Source organism: Citrus sinensis, chromosome 2 (genome assembly GCF_022201045.2).
Source record: "Citrus sinensis cultivar Valencia sweet orange chromosome 2, DVS_A1.0, whole genome shotgun sequence".
Taxonomy (NCBI): domain Eukaryota; kingdom Viridiplantae; phylum Streptophyta; class Magnoliopsida; order Sapindales; family Rutaceae; genus Citrus; species Citrus sinensis.
In genome coordinates this window covers 4690261-4708385 of record NC_068557.1, presented here as the reverse complement: position 1 = coordinate 4708385, position 18125 = coordinate 4690261, and the positions used below count along the sequence as shown (strand labels likewise).

Below are 18125 nucleotides of genomic sequence, written 5' to 3'. Positions count from 1 at the left end.
ACCTCCTTTTGAAACACCCCAGCCAACACAACGCCTTTTGCAATTAACAAATTAAACGGTGTTAAAGAACCAATCACAATAGATATTTTGATGGTCTATTGAATTTGATAAACTCAGGCCAAAGAGGCTGATACAACATACCACACACGGATCACGGATGTATAAATGTCCAATTCTAAATTACGATTAACTCTTTCTTGCCTTAATATTTTGTGTTCAGTAACAACTCAAATTCTAAACAATGACCACAAAATCCGTTAATAACAGAAGCACAAGCATGGATGTTTTTAATCTTTACCACAAAATATGATAAGAAATGACAAATGTATTTATTATACCTAGAAAAATGCAAGTTCATTAGCTTTTAGTTCTATTGGTCATTATTAATGGGCCTACGATAAGGCATGCATATATGATCCTCAGCAGCATTATTGCTCCTCCTTTTCTCAATGAATGATTCAAGCTAGGCATATTCCTAATTGCATCAAGAAAGATATCATTAGTTTAAACCATGTATTTACTAGAACAGTTGTTATGTGACAGATCTCGACACAGGGACTCGCCAAATAAGTACCTTGAGCTTGTTATATTTCTCCATGAGACTTCGCCTGCGGATTTCCGCTGTAAAAAAAGATAGAACAAGGTCAGGTTTCATAACATTTATTATGTGTCATTTATTTAGGCACATTGTGAGCACAAATCTAATAAGGGACAACACAAATCTAATAAGGGACTTTCACAAGAACAAAATTAACTGAAAAGAAAAAAAGGAGAATATCTAAATCACCACAATTGTTCCTTGAAGAAATAGAAGAACAATAGAAAAGTGACCAATAAAGAAATGTGAATATATTAGTGTTTATTGCTGTTATTGACCTCTTATTATTCCATTAACATCAACGACACAGCTATAGGCCCATAGCCATCACCAACAAGAGCAACACTTGCACTTGCCACAATAAACACAAATTGAACCTCCACCATTATCATGAAAGAATAAATAAAATATAAAGATCACTGTCAGAACCAGAGTACCAATAGGGTACTTCAAATTGCAAGCCGTAGGAACATCATTATCTTTCAATACTGAATGTAAATTGTGATTTGCGAGCCATTTATCAGACAAGTTTTTAACCTTTTCCACCACAAAGTAATCGAAAAATAATCGTACACTCATCAAACATAATTTATAATTGAGAACCATCAAAATAGTCGATGGCCAAAGGCACAGAAAAAGAGCCCCCAAAAGAGGAGAGAGGGAGAGGAAACAGAAGAGTAATAACATTACATTTGTTAAGATGAAAGGGTCATTCCCCGTGTTTTGCTTCCGCTCTCTCTTTCTTCTTTTGCTTAGCCAGTAGAGTAGCATCAGTACTCTTTGCTGATTCAAACTTTAATCATTTATCCTGATGGATGCATCAAACAATGAAGAAACCCCATATTCAAGATGTATGTCAGTCTATATAGAGGCTTAAGAAGATATATAACACCATTAGGTAGAGCACTAGTTCACCACTAACAATTTCTTTCCAATAAGATAATCACCTTTTTTCAGTAAGATAGATGGAAGTATATTAATGGAGTAAAGACATAACATATGTAATGGACCAAAGATCCACCACAAAAGTCCGATAAGCACTTACAATCCAAGATATCCACTTCTTCATATTCTCAATAGCATTCGGGTCAATGCTTTTCTTCAATTGCTTCTTTAGTTCCTGTGGAGGACAAAATAATTTGCTCAGAAGATAAATAGATGACTAGACAGCATAAACAAATCTCCATGTGTAATGATTTTAAGATGATCACCTCTTTCCCAGCAGGAAGGTTATTTTCAAAAAGAAAATAGTATCTTTTCCTAAACCTACAAGATCAAATAGAAAGTATTATTTATGAAGCAAAAATGATTCCAAAGACAGATAATGAAGACTTTCATAGAATGAGAAATTGTATATTATTAGGTATGAGAAAACATTTAGAAATTCACAAGATCAAATAGAAAGTATTATTTGCATTCTTCTGGCCTGCTCTCATTGACTACTTGAAGTTTGACAAATACGTGAGCTTGAGATTTTATCAACCATTCTAGCATGTAACATTCACACTAACATCAGAAAATCAAAAGAAAAAAAAAATTGTAGCAGCAAGAAACATAAAACTCAGGACTATAAAAACAAACAACATAATGCAATATAAAAGGGCATTGGGAGGAAAGAGGCCTACCCTTCAAAATGAAGATTACCACACAGTGATTCAATACGTGGGTCACATACCACCAGGGCAAAAGCATCTCATTCAAACAATTTTTCCTATTACAATTGACTATAGTATCCAGCCAGTAAGTGGATTGCTTCTTCCAAGAGAAAACCATCAATATTTCTTATAAGATGCGATGTTCTAAAAGCATTAAATTTCACATCCTAACACGAAAGGGAAAAAAGCAACACTCTCCAAAGACCAACAAATGGAATCATGATAACTTGTGTGAGCACAGTGAAATTTCACATTCCAGAGTATTAATGAATTAAAGTGCCAAAACAAATACGAAATCAATTTACTATCATCAAAATCACAAAAAATTTAAGGAACATAAGACAAAGTCCATCGAATTCCCATGCTTCCACAAATCACTCTTAGCATTTTGAAGAAGTTACAATAATCCTCTTGACAACTAACCAACATCTATGTAACTTATATTCAAACAACAGCGCACTGCAACATGAACAACAAAACATACCCTTTTAGGAGCTTGAACAACCTTTCTAAACCGAATCACCAGCTGCTTTGCACCATTCTCCATTGGCTTTCACAGACGTTAATCACAAATACCAGACATTAAAACCAAAAAACTGTATACATAACCAACAAAAAAAATAAATAAATAAATTTAATAACCTGGTTTTGTTTGCTTGATTGATCTTCCTATAAACCAAATTCAACCCATCAGACCGTGCCTTTTGTAAGTCCTCAAATCTAATTTCAGCCAGTTCACGCTCTATCTCATCCTTCTTTTAATGAAAACAATTATTATTTTTTTATTAAAAAAAAGCTTTAGTTACCTCTTCTGAAGAAGAAACAGAAGTGGTTTTGTGGTCTTCTTCCTTGAATTCTTCAAACTTGATTTTCCTGGAACTCACAATTGCATCATTGAGTTCCCTCATTTAAAACTTCAAAAACCTTGAAATAAAAACAATACAATCATCTTAATCTACAAGCTAGTTTATTCTTGTCTAGAAGGTGTAAAAAACAAAAGATAAAAAATTAAAATCACAAAAAATAAAAAAGAAAGAAAGAGAACAAACATTGAAGCAAAAAAAGATTGTAATTTGTTAAAAAGCTAAAAACCCATTAACCGACCTGGTATCAAACTAATGCTGGCCCATAAAATGAAGGCCGTGAATTGGAATGGGTGCAATAGAACCCCTTGGAAAGCTACATCCAAAGAGTACCCTTATTTTCTTAATTACATTGCCTTAGAAGTGGGAAATGGGAACTATATACGTTACTGGGAGGATAAATGGAGGGGCCATTTTTTGTTGTGTAAGAAATTCTCCTATTTGTACAGATTATGCCTTTCTAGAAATGTCTCAATTTTTTGAGCTTAACTTTTTCTTTATCTCCACTCTACAAGAATTGGAATTGGAATTGGGATTGGAAGTTCATTTTGAAAGAGACTTGAGCAATGGAGAGGCTGAAGAACTTGCAACACTGATCTTGAGAATTGAAAATATGAAAAAAAATATGAAACTTATTTTTCATATTCAAGAACTAGCAGGTAAACTTAACAAGAGAAAAGAAAAATATGAAATTTATATTTTCAACATTTATGATTTACTAGAAAATTACTCCCATATTTAAAACTAAACCAATATCGGTACTCGCCATTCGTCACTATGCAGCTGAAAGCACTTTAAAAAAAAATAAGGCGGGAAAAGAAACTTTAGCACACCTGGTTGATGACGCAGGCACGGCGCGGCGCGCGGCGATTCAACTGCAGGCGCGGCGCGCGGCGATTCAACTGCAGGCGCGGCGCGCGGCAAAGCGAGAGAGGTGACGATTGGTTGACGGATTAATTTTAACCGTTTGAAATATTAATTCTGGTTTTTGATTTGGGGCCGTGACTCTATTTTCATTTTTCCCTTTATTTTATGCTCATTTGTATTATCGGCACCAATAGTTTGTTTAACTTTTCATTTAGATCCACAATGTAATTAACAAAAGTGTTTATAAAGAAAATATGAGTTGAGAAATGAAAATAGCCATACCCATTAAATTAGCACGCTTGATATTTCTTCACTAAAATAATATAATTATTCCATCCCCTACACACAATGACGTGAAACGCTTATCGTAATTAGAGAATTGCACAACGACGTCGTTTTCTTTCGCCGTCAACTTTTTTCCCTTCTTTCTCATTTTCCATAGCGCTGCTTCTCTCTTCGATCCTTTTTCTCCTCCTCCTGCAGTTCAAGCGTATAATAAATTGATTGAGTGAACAGAAATACCAACTTATCTACTTTTTTAGCTCTATATTCTATTTTATCCGACCTTCCACTTAACTTTCGTGATGATTTTAAGATTATTTTTTTAATATGCTTTAAATAAATTAACTTATCTTACAAATTTTCTCATTACTTCCAATAATTATTGTTAAATTTTTTATTGAAAAATTCACATAAATTCTCCTCCATCCCCTGCAATTTAATAGTAAATGTATTGCTAATACTATCTTTAACTTTAAATATTTATTATCCGGTTTCACGAGACCAATGATAATTTGTGTCAAAATTTTAAGCGTGACCCAATAAAAATAATTTTGCATTTAAAAAACCAGAAGCAAGAAAAATACAACTTAACAAAAAGCACTTAAAAATGACTGTTTAATAATGAGATGTCTACGACACCATTATTTATTAAAGTAATAAAAAATCCTGAAAGTACTTGAAATTAAAAAGTATAGAAACTATAAAAGAGTCTCCTACGTAAATATGGACTCAAGTGTTTATTCCATTTGAATAATATAAAACGACATTATTTGAATTCACAATCATCGTCACTGAAACTTAAAAATGATTCAGTAAGGACAAGAAAGATGTTCAATCTTTCCTGATTTTAATTATTACACAGCGCAATTTCAGTGTAAGTTAATTTTTCTCAAACTCCCTGGACTCCTAAGACTTGGAGAAAGCCTTTCTTAATTTTAACTACAGGCTATGACCATTTTCAAGTCCATGATTTATAAAATATAGATAACCATATCTTTAACCCAAAAAAAAAAAATCATAAAAGCCTTTGGTCATGTGCTGTATCAATAGAAAAACATTGGGAACCAACTCGAACTAGTTACCAAACAAAAAGCATATTAAAACAGAAAGCATATTATCCCCGGACCAACCCCATCAATATTGTATTCTATGTGATGCCATTTCCAAACAAAGTAGTCAAAATCAGAGAAGGAACATATGACTGATCTAACCAGCATCACATTTTGGCTCAGGAAATCCAAATAGTATTTGTAAAGAAAATGCATTTCCTTTAAAAAAAAAAGAGATTTGTATCCCTTAGAATGCCTCTTTTAACATCAACTTTTCTGCTTTCGGCTCATATTGGTAGGCACAATTAAAGTGGGAGAATTTATTCTCTAGACAAATTTGAATGCTTTTCAAGTTTCAAAACTTGGAGATACAAGTAAAAAGATAGGGAATCGAAACACAACCTTGTGCAGACCACTCACTTCTTTTTATCAGGGAAACTACAAACACCCACTATGCATCAATACAGCCAATTCAAAGAATATACTCAATGATAATAAAGGTCAGATCAAATCCTCAACCACCCATAACAAATTAACAACAAAATTTATACAAGCAAAAATATAAGGGATTAAACATCAACAAATCTAGTATTCCATAAGCCCAAAAAGAAATTCTCCCAATTGTTTTTGGTTCATAAAGCCAAATGTAGAAAGAAAATGCCAAAGCTAGAAACTAGTAACCCTAAAAGATCAAACAAGTAGCATAAAAAAAAGAGTGCCCCATACCAATGCACGTACGAAAAAATTGAGAACCACTCAACCAAAGCTAATAACAACAATTGCATATTTCCTACTGCTATAACACTGTGGCGCAGTGTGTAGATATTGTCCACTTCGGGCACAACCCATCACCATATAATTTTGGCTTTCAAACCCAAAATGCATCTAGACTTTAAGGAGATAGTTAAATTAGCCATCACTAGCAATATAGGATGTCACCACAAACGGTAATAAAGATCTATCCACACAACAAGTCACGAGCCGGCTCTAAAACCAATTGTAACACCCCAGCCCAATGTAGATACTATCTATATTAGGAACACAAGTCATCACGATTTTGATGGACTTGCAACCCTAAACACAACCACAAGTCAAGGAGCTCACAGGATATTTAAACAAGCCAAGACCTCTTGAGATCGATGTAGGATGTCACAACTGCACTCTTCACTTTGATTTTTTAGTCTTTTGATTTTGATATTTATTTATTTTTTTTTTTTTAAGTGATAGTTGAGAGGTTCTCACTTGGCCATCATGACTTTAACAAACTCTTCATAATTGATCTGGCCATCACCATCCACATCAGCTTCACGAATCATCTCATCAACTTCCTCATCAGTCAACTTCTCACCAAGATTTGTCATCACATGGCGGAGTTCAGCAGCAGAAATGAACCCATTCTGATCCTTATCAAAAACCCGAAAAGCCTCCTTTAACTCCTCCTCTGAATCAGTGTCCTTCATCTTGCGCGCCATCAAGTTAAGGAACTCCGGGAAGTCAATGGTACCATTCCCGTCAGCATCGACTTCATTAATCATATCCTGGAGTTCTGCTTCGGTAGGGTTCTGCCCGAGTGACCTCATAACAGTTCCAAGCTCCTTAGTAGTAATACACCCTGTAAGAAATTCATAATTAATCACAAATACAATATGGAATTTTAACATACAATTAATGCAGACACCGATGACAACTACACAAGCTTCCTCTGGCTCTCATCTCAATGAGTTTTAGCTCTTTCACCTCTTCCAGTCCAACAACCAACACACTTGCAAAATCTTAACAAGAGGAGAAGCAGCAACACCAAAACAGATCAACAAATATAAAACTCCAGGTCTGGAAAATGTTGTTATAGGTTGTAAAGAACCATGCAGAACGAGCAAAGCATAATCTCAACACAAGGGTACACACCAGATGAACCAATTTCAACACCAACACTGAAAGAGTCCATAAAATTCCAAATTCCGATATCATAGACTTGAAAAGGAATAGCTACAAGAACATGGCCGATGATACAACAAGGAACATTACTTAATACATGAACACCAAATTTCTTAACGCCTAAAAGCACAAGGCATTTTCAAAATGCTAGCTAAAATTAGTCATACGATCTAATCAAGAAATGGAAACTGATAAGTTTGAATAAATTAATAAAATTAAAAAAGATAAAAGGAAGATGAAAATGAAAAGAATAAAAAAATAAATCAAAACCCTAGATGAAAAATCAATAAGAGATAAGAGAAAAGACCGTCTCCATCCTTGTCAAAGAGGCTGAAGGCTTCCTTAAATTCAGAGATCTGATCATCGGTGAGTTGATCAGCCATTATCGTTGAGAAAACTTAGACAGAAACAGAGCTGCTCCCGTGTTTACTTCTCTCGTTTTTGGTTTGTGAAACATGAATGAAGAGACGCTGGGTATTTATATTGTACAGTCTTGTATATTTCCATTTTTACCCCTCCACTAACTTTTAGAATAACATACATATTATACAATAACCCTTTTGTATTCAAAATAGTTTCCCATACCATTAAACAAACTTTTAAAGCCTAAAAATATAGTCACTATTGTTATTCCAACTCAAAGTGACCGAGATTGCAAGCAACTGAGTTATGCCTAGGGCCGACTTGAAAATTGTAGTTATAAATAAAGGTTATGACAAAAGGAATTTATTTTTCTTTAATTAAAAAAAAAAGATAGTTCTAAGGGTGCGTCTAGGATCGTATCACGAAAAATCTATTAAAAGATACAATATTAAAATATTTAGTAAACATTAGCTGTTGTAACTTTTAAGTTATGTTGATATAATTTTTCACTTATATCATAAAAAATATATTATATCTTTAATAATTTTATCAAAATTATTATTTTAATTTTATATTTATTATAAACTATTAATTTTTATTTTATAATTATAATTTTTTTATAATAGTTGTAATTTAAAAGTTACATCACCTCAATTCCAAACAAAAATTTAGAATAGCATTGGCAACTATACTATTAAGAGATGATTGATTGAAAAATAAAATAAAATAAAAGTCATACTAACAACAAAAATTAAAGTCATACGATAAGTAGGACCAATGGATCATGTGATTGGAGCATCTTATTCCCTTCCATTGCACGTAATGATCTTCCCCTTTGCTTTCATTATTCTATCCTTCTCAACCAAGGGTTCGGTGATATCCTCTCACAAGTCACTTGTGGATATTCTTTGTTTACAATTCAAATAAATTGCTTTCATGGTGAATTGGTGGAGTTAATTCTTTTGTCTTCAGTATGAAAATTGGCTTTAGCGTATCCATAATTGTTAAGAACTATGATGTGACCATTTTATGCATTCATCTCGATTTTTTTTTTTCTTTTCTAGTTTCTTATCATATTTAAAATTAAAAAAAATTAAAGTTCATGGAAATGATGTAGCAAATGAGACATGCTGCCTTTTGTGTGTGTGTGTGTGTGTGTGTATATATATTAATAAATTATTAGTGTTTATGAATTAAGGTTCCTAGTATATCTAATAATTTCAAATATGGATAAATAAATTTATCTAAATTATTCTTATATTGATGAAAGATGAAATTATCCTCAAACCAACTCTGATGCTAGCCACTCCTAGGGATGGTAAAATTCCGGGCTGGGTCCAGATATTGCAATGACCGGACCCTGCCCGGATGCAACCGGTCCGGGTCCGGGTCCGGACTGGGTTTTAATCCGAGTATCCGAATTTTATATTTTTTAATATTATATGTGTATATATTTTTTATTTTTTGCTAATTTTATAAGTTTTAAATTTATTTCAATAAAATTTGACATGAAATTATAAACTTTAAGTGTTTAAAACTTTATATATGTATAATAAATGAGTCAAATAAATATAAATATTTAAAATAATATATATTTTATAATATTTTTTTAATAAAATCTGAGTTCCAAATTTATCAAGTGATGCTCAAGATCGACCCGGCTTCATACCCGGCCCACAACGCCCGAGTACGGTCCAGGTCCAGACCGAACAGGTATTTTTGCCACCTCTCCACTCCAATTAAATTAAGGGCATTACGGTAATTTCATCAGCCGACGTCCTTACTCCTCATATATCACCAAGAGGTGTGCGTTCAATCAATCACTAACAAAAACCCCGGGTAAAACTAAAAGTTACCGTTGGCGAAATAATTCCTTAATGGGAAAGTTACTGAAATAAAATATAATCTTCACTTTTGATTTGGTGAATTAGGGTTTAAGTAATATCGGAGTGAGCGAGTGAGGAGACCAATCAGTGAAGATGGATGGACTCTCAAATGCATTCTCTGTGTTAGAGCTGGACGCTGACGACAGTCAAGTCAAAATGCCTGCTGCTGCTTCTTCTTCCTCTTCTTCTTCTTCTTCTTCTTCTTCTTCTTCCTGCAAATCAGGTTTTGTTAATACTTAGCATAAATATGAACACAGTGTGATTTGTTCTGTTTAGGGTGTTGTTGTCTTTTTCACAACTGTTTGTTAATGAAAACTAAAATTTTCAACAAAAAAGAAGTAGATTTACAGATGTAATTTAGTCCGTTTATGACGTGAATTGATTTATTAAATGCTTAATTACATGCCTTCAGAGTTTGTTTTGTGGGCCTTTTGTTTTGAAGTACTTATCTAACGGATTATATGTGTTTGCTCGAGACAGTTGAGAGCAAAAGCAAAGCAAACAGCTCTAGCAATTTGACTCTTGAAAACCAACAAAATTCTCAGACTCCCTTGGAATTTGAGTACAAAATGCCCCTTGTGTGGATTGACTTGGAAATGACAGGTTTGTGTTTCTTGGTCTTAAGCTACTAGGAGTTCATGCTTTGCATATCATCAGTATTTTTCATCGCCATATATTTTATCTCTATGCATTCTTAAATTTCTTGATTTTAAGAGTTTCTTTTATAGTTTTGAAGTGCTAAAATAAAACAAACTAATTTTATTCAGGTGTCTCCATTTGATTTATACAATGTTGGGTTGGGTACTTACTGCTAATTTTGTCTATCGCACATTAAGATGAAGTTAAACCATCTTTTATTCAAGACCTATTCTAATTTTTCCTGAAATCAATATGTCAACATCACTTTCTTTATTGATATGTTTATCTTGAAATATTGGTGTTGAGGTCCTTATGATCTCTTGCGCTGGGGCAATTAGCTCATATAAGATACACTTCTTTGGTTCCTTTTCCAAGTTTCATTGTATCATATATTGTTGCAAGAATTTTCATTAATAGGATGCACTCTTGCCTTATTTGTTAGAGTTGCAAATCTTTTGAGATGATCATGAGTCTGAATTGCTAAGATTAGAGGTTGACACTAGGTTCTAGTTTCTGAGAAAACAAGTTTATTTATTTTTTCTTTAAATACATTATAGCATGACAGTACTGGATACAAAGACATTGACAGAAATCTGTTCTTGCTGCTCTCTCAATTTTTAGCACTCGTTTAATTTTTAACCTGTGAATTTGATTCTCATTCTGCTAGCTCTTTCTTCAGAATTGTTCTATTTAAGATTTCCAATAGACATTCATTTTCTTTTGCTCTTCCTTCCTAGTAATGCACATTTTCCCTGTTTAGATACTGTTTTGCTCCTAACATGAATTGATTTTAGTTGATACAACCCTTGAATGTCCCCGTATATTGTTTTCCAGTCTCAACAGGATCAGCCTGATTAATAAGATTCGTCCAAATTTATATATTTTTTGTTATTAAACTCATCAGACTGCACTGGATACAAAGACATCGACAGATATGTAGTCTTATCTCATTCTGTCTGCTGCTCTGCAGGTTTGAAAATTGAAGTTGATCGAATACTGGAGATTGCTTGTATAATTACTGATGGCAAGTTGACAAAATCAGTGGAGGTATTTATCCCTGTTTTTAGTGGATTTAATGCCAATATGCTGACCTCTATTTCACACTTTCATTGTGTTCTTTTCTTCCATGCTTTTCTCAGTCTTGAATATTCTTCCTTACGAAAAATAATCTTACACATTGTAGACATTTCTATAGTAAATGGTTGCTTTTTAACTCTTTTAGCCATACTTATATCACTTTTCCAATGTTTGTCATTGTGAGTCATCTGTAAAGAAGCATCTGGTGGAAGAATCTTCTGGTTACTTGGAGAAGATAATTGTGCTTCTACTGCAATTCTGAATACTAAAATCCATGTACCGACATCATTGATAGATACCATGTAGAAAAATAATGCGCTGCCATCACAAAACATGTCACGTCGTACTAGTTTGCATATCATATTAGCATTAATGCATGCTTTTAGATTTTTATAGCCCTTGATTTTTGCGGAGCTTCTTGTAGACCGAGTTGGACAATATTCAAACTTGTTTTAGTTGAGGATGTTTATTTACCAGAGACAAGGATAAGTCATCGATAAGTCAAAGTCGTCAAATTGCTTTAATCTTATTAAGAATTCTGTTGTGTTGACCACATCTCTTAAGGAAAAAGCGAGTTTGATGTATTGTAATATGTAAAGAAGTGCATGCGAAATTTTTCAACTTTGCTCTTTTATTTGCCCAAGTGTGCACCTGAACTAAATTTCGGTAACTTAGCATAGGCTCATATGTGATATTCCTTACTTCTAATGTCAATAACTATTCTTTAGGGACCTGATTTGGTTATCCATCAAACTAAAGAGTGTTTAGATAGCATGGGTGAATGGTGTCAAAATCATCATGAAGCTAGTGGTAAGCACTTTCACACAAATGGTTTGACAGTTTATCTTCATTGAACATCTGGTTATTGCTGCATTATTATAGCATTTCTTTGTCGGAGAATATCACAGATGCTTCAAAACTTGCTGCAGGATTGACAGAAAAGGTGCTTCATAGTGCCCTGACTGAAAGAGAAGCTGAAAAGCAGGTTTGTGATAACATTTATAAGTGGTCAGCCATGAGCTTTAGTTTCATTGCTATGCCATTATCATTTGTGAAATTTTTCAAGTTTTGTAAATCTCATTTAGGATTTGTTTCTGGTAATGTCCTTCTGTGGCGGACGATTTTCAATACTGGAAGTGAGATATTGTCCTGGTGGGGAGAAGAAGAATTGCTCATCCTCTATTCTAGCTTAGATGTTGTTTGATTTGGTTTAATGGACGAATATGGCTTAGTTTCAGTCATTCAGACATTTTTGTTTCGTTATTTTCCTAACTGACAATTATTTTAGGAAATTATGATCTGAATAGGTGGAATTATTTTTTGTCACATATATCTGAATGCAAATGGTCTGAAGAGATCTTCTAAAACGAAAAGTGTTTTTTTCATAACAAACCATAACTTTCTGCTTTGTTAAATGTAATCTTGTCTAAATATTTTTTTCCCAAATATTCTTCTAAGAAAAACAAACAAATGTAACACTTGTTTTAAGATTTTGAAGAAAGGAAAGCAAACGTTTTATTCAAATATTTACATTCAAATTTATTCAGATGTCAATCAAAATGCATATCTATTCAAATTTCAGAATTAAAAAAAAATTGAGAGATAATATCGCAATATGACATTAATTGTACTATTGGTTTATATTTAGACTTTACAGTGAATTGCTGCTGTCATTTAAATTTTTTGGATGCTTTGAATATTCCTGAATATTTATAGCCAGAACTAGAATAGTCAAAAAGTAACTTTTCAAATTCCCTTCTTCATTTATTTTTTTTCATGAACCAACCCGAAACTCCATGATATGGCTAATCAATCATTTCTTTTATATTTAAAGGCTAGTCTTTGTCTTTAGCTGATATTTTTTGTTGATTGTTGGCGACAGCTTGCTTCCTTTTGTTCAAAACTTCATAATTTTCTTAAATTTAGAATTTTTTTTAGTTTCCTAGACAAGAACTTTTAAAAAGGAAAAAAAAAAGAAAAAGAAAAAGAAAAAGGGATTTTATTTATTTTTATTTTTAATTGTAAATGAAGATGATGGTATTAAAGTGAATGGCGCTGTATTCCAAGGAACTCAAAAAGTAGTATTTTTGTTTAAAAGAAAGCTAGACTCTGATACACTAATATAGGCTGTCTTTTAGGTTTTTACTATCAGAAAGCAGAAAGAGTGGTTGTTTAGTAAACCTGAGAATTAAGAGTTGGCTTGATTCAGAAACATTTTTTCCCATTATCCAGCATAGAGTTTCTCAACTATTTTTTAGGTTTTTATTGTTATTTATTTACTTTTTATGTAGTTAGTTGCAACTTCAAAAGAGCTTATGAAGGATTACAAATGTTGTTTTATATCTACATGGGAAGTGAAATGTTCGGCTTTTACCAGAACTCTTTTGAGCTTTATTTAAAAGGTTAAATTGTTGAAAAGACCTGTCTTATATTGTTGAAATTTCAATTAGTAACTTTCATTTTAAAAACTTATTTGTTATGGTATTTGCACAATTTATTCCTAAATGATGTGACGACAAACAAACCACCACCAACACTCTGCTAAAGTTCTACTCATATTAGCTCTATTTGAAGAAGATCTACTTGAAGAAGCTATAACAAGATGGATCCTTAACGTGCCTTCCTTTCTCATGTGTTCTCTTCTTTACTGCAGTGTTAGTTTCAATTGTTGAATGGGTCACTGAACATGTGCAGCAGTTCTACCTTCTTCTTTTTAGTATAAAGCCAACGATTTGGCACTTGTACCCTGATAATTTACCACTGCAGCAAACATGGTTCTTTTTTATTTTATTTTACTGCTTTGTTGGGGGGGGGGGGGTTTGGGGAGGTTGCTGTTAAAGCGAACTGTAAAAGTCAATGTTAGATAGACAAGAACTGTCCGACTATGTGCAATTGGGTTGTGCTTACACAACTACAACACCGCCAGGCCTTGTCTTTCTTTTATTCCACTTTTCAAAAGAACGTGGCCACTGTTTTGAAGAAATGACATGATAGATGTAATGTTATTTACATTAAGGATACAGATTTTGATAAATTAATAGTTAAAGTACCATAAATATAACCAAACTTCTTAGGGTGGATTTTGTTTACAACATTTGAAAAAATTTCCCCCAAAAGTTTAGTAGCAGATACTTCGATTCTGTAACGGGGGCTTTAATTGGTTAGTATTTTTTCAGTACAAAAGGATGTCTTTCAGATGGTCAGTAAGCTTCAGAAAGTATCTACTTTGTAAGCTTTACTAAGTCTGGAAAGGAAGTGAGATCATCAGAGAGGGTTCTTTGAATCTCCTGAAATCAAGGGATTAATAACGTTTTCTTTTTCTTTTGATTCTTTTGTTTAATTTATTTTTATTTTGAGATGTTCGACATGGAAAATTTTGTTGGGTCCTTTTGCAGTTTCTGATGACTTTATTTTCATTATTTATTCATGTCAGAATGATGATTTATATTTAAATTGATACCATATTACAAGTTTTCTTTATTTCCTGTCAAGAAAATTAATAACGAGTTATTTTTTCCTACCATTTTGATTGTATCTAGAATTTAGCAATTTTATTGAGGCATTAGAAATTTCAAATCATAGGTCCTTATTGAACTTCCATTTCTGTTTTATCTCCTAAAGATACACTGATCATGCTTAGTGCAGGTTGTAGAATTTGTCAAGAAAAATGTTGGTACATACACTCCTCTTCTTGCAGGGAATTCAGTGTATGTGGATTTTATGTTCTTAAAGGTAGGATACGTCAATGTTGTTATCTCTGTCCTTTAATGAATCCACTTTGTTTTAAAGAATTATTGATGTAACCTTTCTTTTACAAACCATATAGTTACACAGAATTCAAATGCTTTTTTCTAGAATCATCTGTTGAATGCTATTCTTGACAGATTTTAAAAACCCTTGGATTTTAATATTGTTGTGACTTCCATCAAAACAGGTGCACTATTTGTCTTCCTAACCTGATTCAGTTTTGCAGAAATACATGCCAGACTTAGCTAGTCTTTTCTCTCATGTACTTGTCGATGTTAGCAGTATCAAGGCTTTATGCATGCGCTGGTATCCTAGAGGTATGTTTCTTGTATTGCCATGTGAATTCTGAAAGTTGTGTGTTTTCCACAGAAAGCATAATGGATTTTAAATTGGTATAGCTTTGTTACTTTTCGAAGTTTCAGTTGAGATTCCAAATCATAAATTTTGCCCTAAGGATCTATAAGTTGTTTGTTAAAAGTTACCATTGCTTATTTTATAGAATATGCGACCATCATATGATTCACATTTGTGTTTTCTTGTCCTTGTCACTATGAGTCTTCAGGAACCATACTGCATTTTGACTCATAAATAGTGTGATTCAATATACATTGTTCTGTCGGGCTTACTATTGATCAGTGCCTTATGATGCCATAAATATTTTACATTATTTTCTAATTAAAATTAATATACTGAGATAAAAGTTGAAAATCCAGTGTAGAATGTTTTTTGTTGGCCTTAGTTCCTTTACAAAAGCAGCCACTTTGACTTTTAACTTTTGTTTTGGCTTGCAATAATGTTTCTGAACTCAAGCTGAGTTTTGTGAATCTTGAGTGTCGATGGCTGGAGATGAGGTCAAACAGTTGAAACCTGGATTTTTAGATTATGCTTTGACCTTAAAAATAAACAGGAATGAAGACTACTGTTGTTTAAGTAGTTGAACCTGAAACCACTTAATCTTAGTCCATGTGCTTGCTTACTGTTTTTTTCTTTTCTTTCGGTTCCAACATATATGGAAAAGTAATGAGTCAGTCTGAAGCCACTTCATACTCTGTGTATACTCAAGACAGTGTCAATAGACAGTCAGTTCTCAAGCACTCATCAATCTTTATCTAAATACTAAAAATAGTTTATTGATCAATGCCAAATCATTTGTACAGATTACAGGAAAGTTCCTTCAAAAGAACAGAAACACAGAGCCTTGGATGATATCAGAGAAAGCATCATGGAACTCAAGTACTACAAGGAGAATATATTTAAAACAAATTTGAAGAAGTGATGCAAATACAATACAGATTGATTTGAGGGGTATTCATTTTCTTCAACACCATTCTAAGTTTTTGCCTCTAGGTTTTTGAAATAGGGGTTAGTTTTTGTAAGTACAATATTTCCTTTAAAAGTCCTAGTGAGTGCATGATGTCTGGCCTTGAGCCTAGTTAATTAGGTTAATTTGGCCTCAAAATTATTTATATCAAATTGTTATTTCTCTTCTTGTTAATTGGCTTTGGTAGACTCACGTCGCCTCCATGTGTAATATTAGGTAGTGTTTTTTTTTTTTAATCAGAAATTTGAATGAGCGAGCGACATGTTTGTTTTTCATTTTTTCAATATCTAAATATAAGTGGTATCTTGTTTGTTTTTTTAAATAAAAAAAATTTAACATGATTATTTGACATTCATTTCTTTGTATATTATAACAAAAAAAGGAGATTAAATTTTATAATTTAGGAAATAAGTATGACTAATGGAAATAATTTTAGAATGTAATATTTATTTCTCATTTATATCTTTTTTCTATTCAGATAAAAGTTACAAAAGTTTAATTTCTCTATTCAAATGCAAATAAATTTTTAAAAGTCTGAAATTTATAAAAATTTCAATTTCAGATTTTTAGCAAACAAGTCTAAGTTTCAAACTTAAATAGATAAATCCAAAAAATTCCTAAATATTTTGAGGGTTAGTGCATTTATGGTATGATTTATTTAATGGACATAAGTGCTTATTTAATTTCATAAACTCTTATAATAATTTTTGTTGTTGTTTTATTATTTTTCTAATAGAGCTTTTAAATTTTAAATAAGTTATTTTGCATGTATTAGTAAAAGTTTAAATTTTAAGTTTTTGGGAATTGAGGCTGAAAATTTTTTTTAAATATAAAAATATTTAAAATATTTTTTTATTTATTTGAATATTTTATTTTATTTATCATAACATAACTTTAAAAAAATTTGTCTATTAAAGTAATTTCATAAATTTTTAATAAAAGCTTTTATTGTCAACTAAAAAACTAAAATTTATTTGGTAAAAATTTTATTTATAAAAACTTTACTAACAACAACTCTAATTAAATAAACTCTATTTAAAAAGTTGCTTCAAAGAACCTTAGTGTACTTTAGGCGGCTAGGATGAGTGAGTGCAATGTAAATATTCATAGGATTCAATTTAATTTTTTTAAAGTTTAATTTCTCTTGTTTTAAATTATAATATTGGGTAAGTTAAGATAAAATTCATGTTAACTTAATAGTGTGTTTATTTTCCGGACTAGAAAATCAGAATTTAAATCAGAATTATTGACGGTTTTTACTTTATAAAATAAGGTTGGGAATCAGAATTAGAATCATGAGCTCACCCTAGTTTAGGAATGGAGAACGAGAGACTGATTCTTAAAAGGATTAATAATGGGCACTGATTGCCATAACTAATCGATTTATCCTCCCCAAATCAAAAATACACATTTTGTCCTCAATTAAAAAAAAAAAAAAAAGAACGCAGTCTATCTTGGGATTGATTTGCAGTATCTCGGGATTGATTTGCAGCTGACGAGAAGCAGAAGCCTGCTGCCAAATCAATGCCGTTGGTTGTTGAGTAGCAACAATAGTGACATCGGCAGCAATGATTATGACAATAAATCATTAAGGACCTTTTAATAACTTCTCACAATTTAACTTATTTCTATTATGACTTTAAGATAAAATAAACACGTTAATAATAATCTAATTTATTACAATTACGATTCATACAGTTAAAGTAAATAACTTATTATAATTTTTATTTTTCATTCTCATTTCAATTTTTTCTTATTCTTATTCATTTCGATTCTAAACTATCTCGATTCGTATTTGGTAAATGTACTGTTAATGTAATAATACTAACGACCCGTCTGGTCT

At 32.1% G+C, this 18125-nt stretch overlaps 2 protein-coding genes and 1 long non-coding RNA gene across 19 annotated transcripts; 2 read left to right on the top strand and 1 right to left on the bottom strand.

Moving 5' to 3' along the window:
- Nucleotides 1-160: 160 nt before the first annotated feature.
- On the bottom strand, nucleotides 161-7723 carry LOC102620326 (calmodulin-7-like). 17 transcript variants are annotated; one of them, XM_052435601.1, is made up of 11 exons: nucleotides 7557-7723; nucleotides 6557-6926; nucleotides 3950-4460; nucleotides 3060-3177; nucleotides 2896-2973; nucleotides 2738-2803; nucleotides 1810-1864; nucleotides 1644-1718; nucleotides 1289-1406; nucleotides 575-621; nucleotides 161-475 (listed from the first exon to the last, which is right to left on the bottom strand). In XM_052435601.1, the coding sequence occupies exons 1-3, from the start codon at nucleotides 7630-7632 to the stop codon at nucleotides 4355-4357; spliced, it is 552 nt and encodes a 183-aa protein (XP_052291561.1). In that variant the 5' UTR covers nucleotides 7633-7723; the 3' UTR covers nucleotides 161-475; nucleotides 575-621; nucleotides 1289-1406; nucleotides 1644-1718; nucleotides 1810-1864; nucleotides 2738-2803; nucleotides 2896-2973; nucleotides 3060-3177; nucleotides 3950-4354. The 17 variants fall into 17 exon arrangements, with proteins under 17 accessions (XP_052291561.1, XP_052291563.1, XP_052291565.1 ...); XM_052435603.1 differs by having other exon boundaries at nucleotides 2896-2922; XM_052435605.1 differs by having other exon boundaries at nucleotides 2896-2922; nucleotides 3060-3126.
- LOC127900458 (uncharacterized) lies at nucleotides 3639-4378 on the top strand. Its single transcript, XR_008052633.1, has 2 exons — nucleotides 3639-3775; nucleotides 3900-4378. It is a non-coding gene; the product is annotated as an uncharacterized LOC127900458 (long non-coding RNA).
- A 1728-nt stretch (nucleotides 7724-9451) lies between the features above and the next one.
- LOC102621451 (oligoribonuclease) lies at nucleotides 9452-16456 on the top strand. Its single transcript, XM_006470368.4, has 8 exons — nucleotides 9452-9721; nucleotides 9979-10101; nucleotides 11108-11184; nucleotides 11943-12024; nucleotides 12144-12199; nucleotides 14860-14946; nucleotides 15188-15278; nucleotides 16119-16456. Exons 1-8 carry the CDS (start codon nucleotides 9592-9594, stop codon nucleotides 16235-16237), a joined length of 765 nt encoding a protein of 254 aa, XP_006470431.2. The 5' UTR covers nucleotides 9452-9591; the 3' UTR covers nucleotides 16238-16456.
- Nucleotides 16457-18125: the final 1669 nt, after the last annotated feature.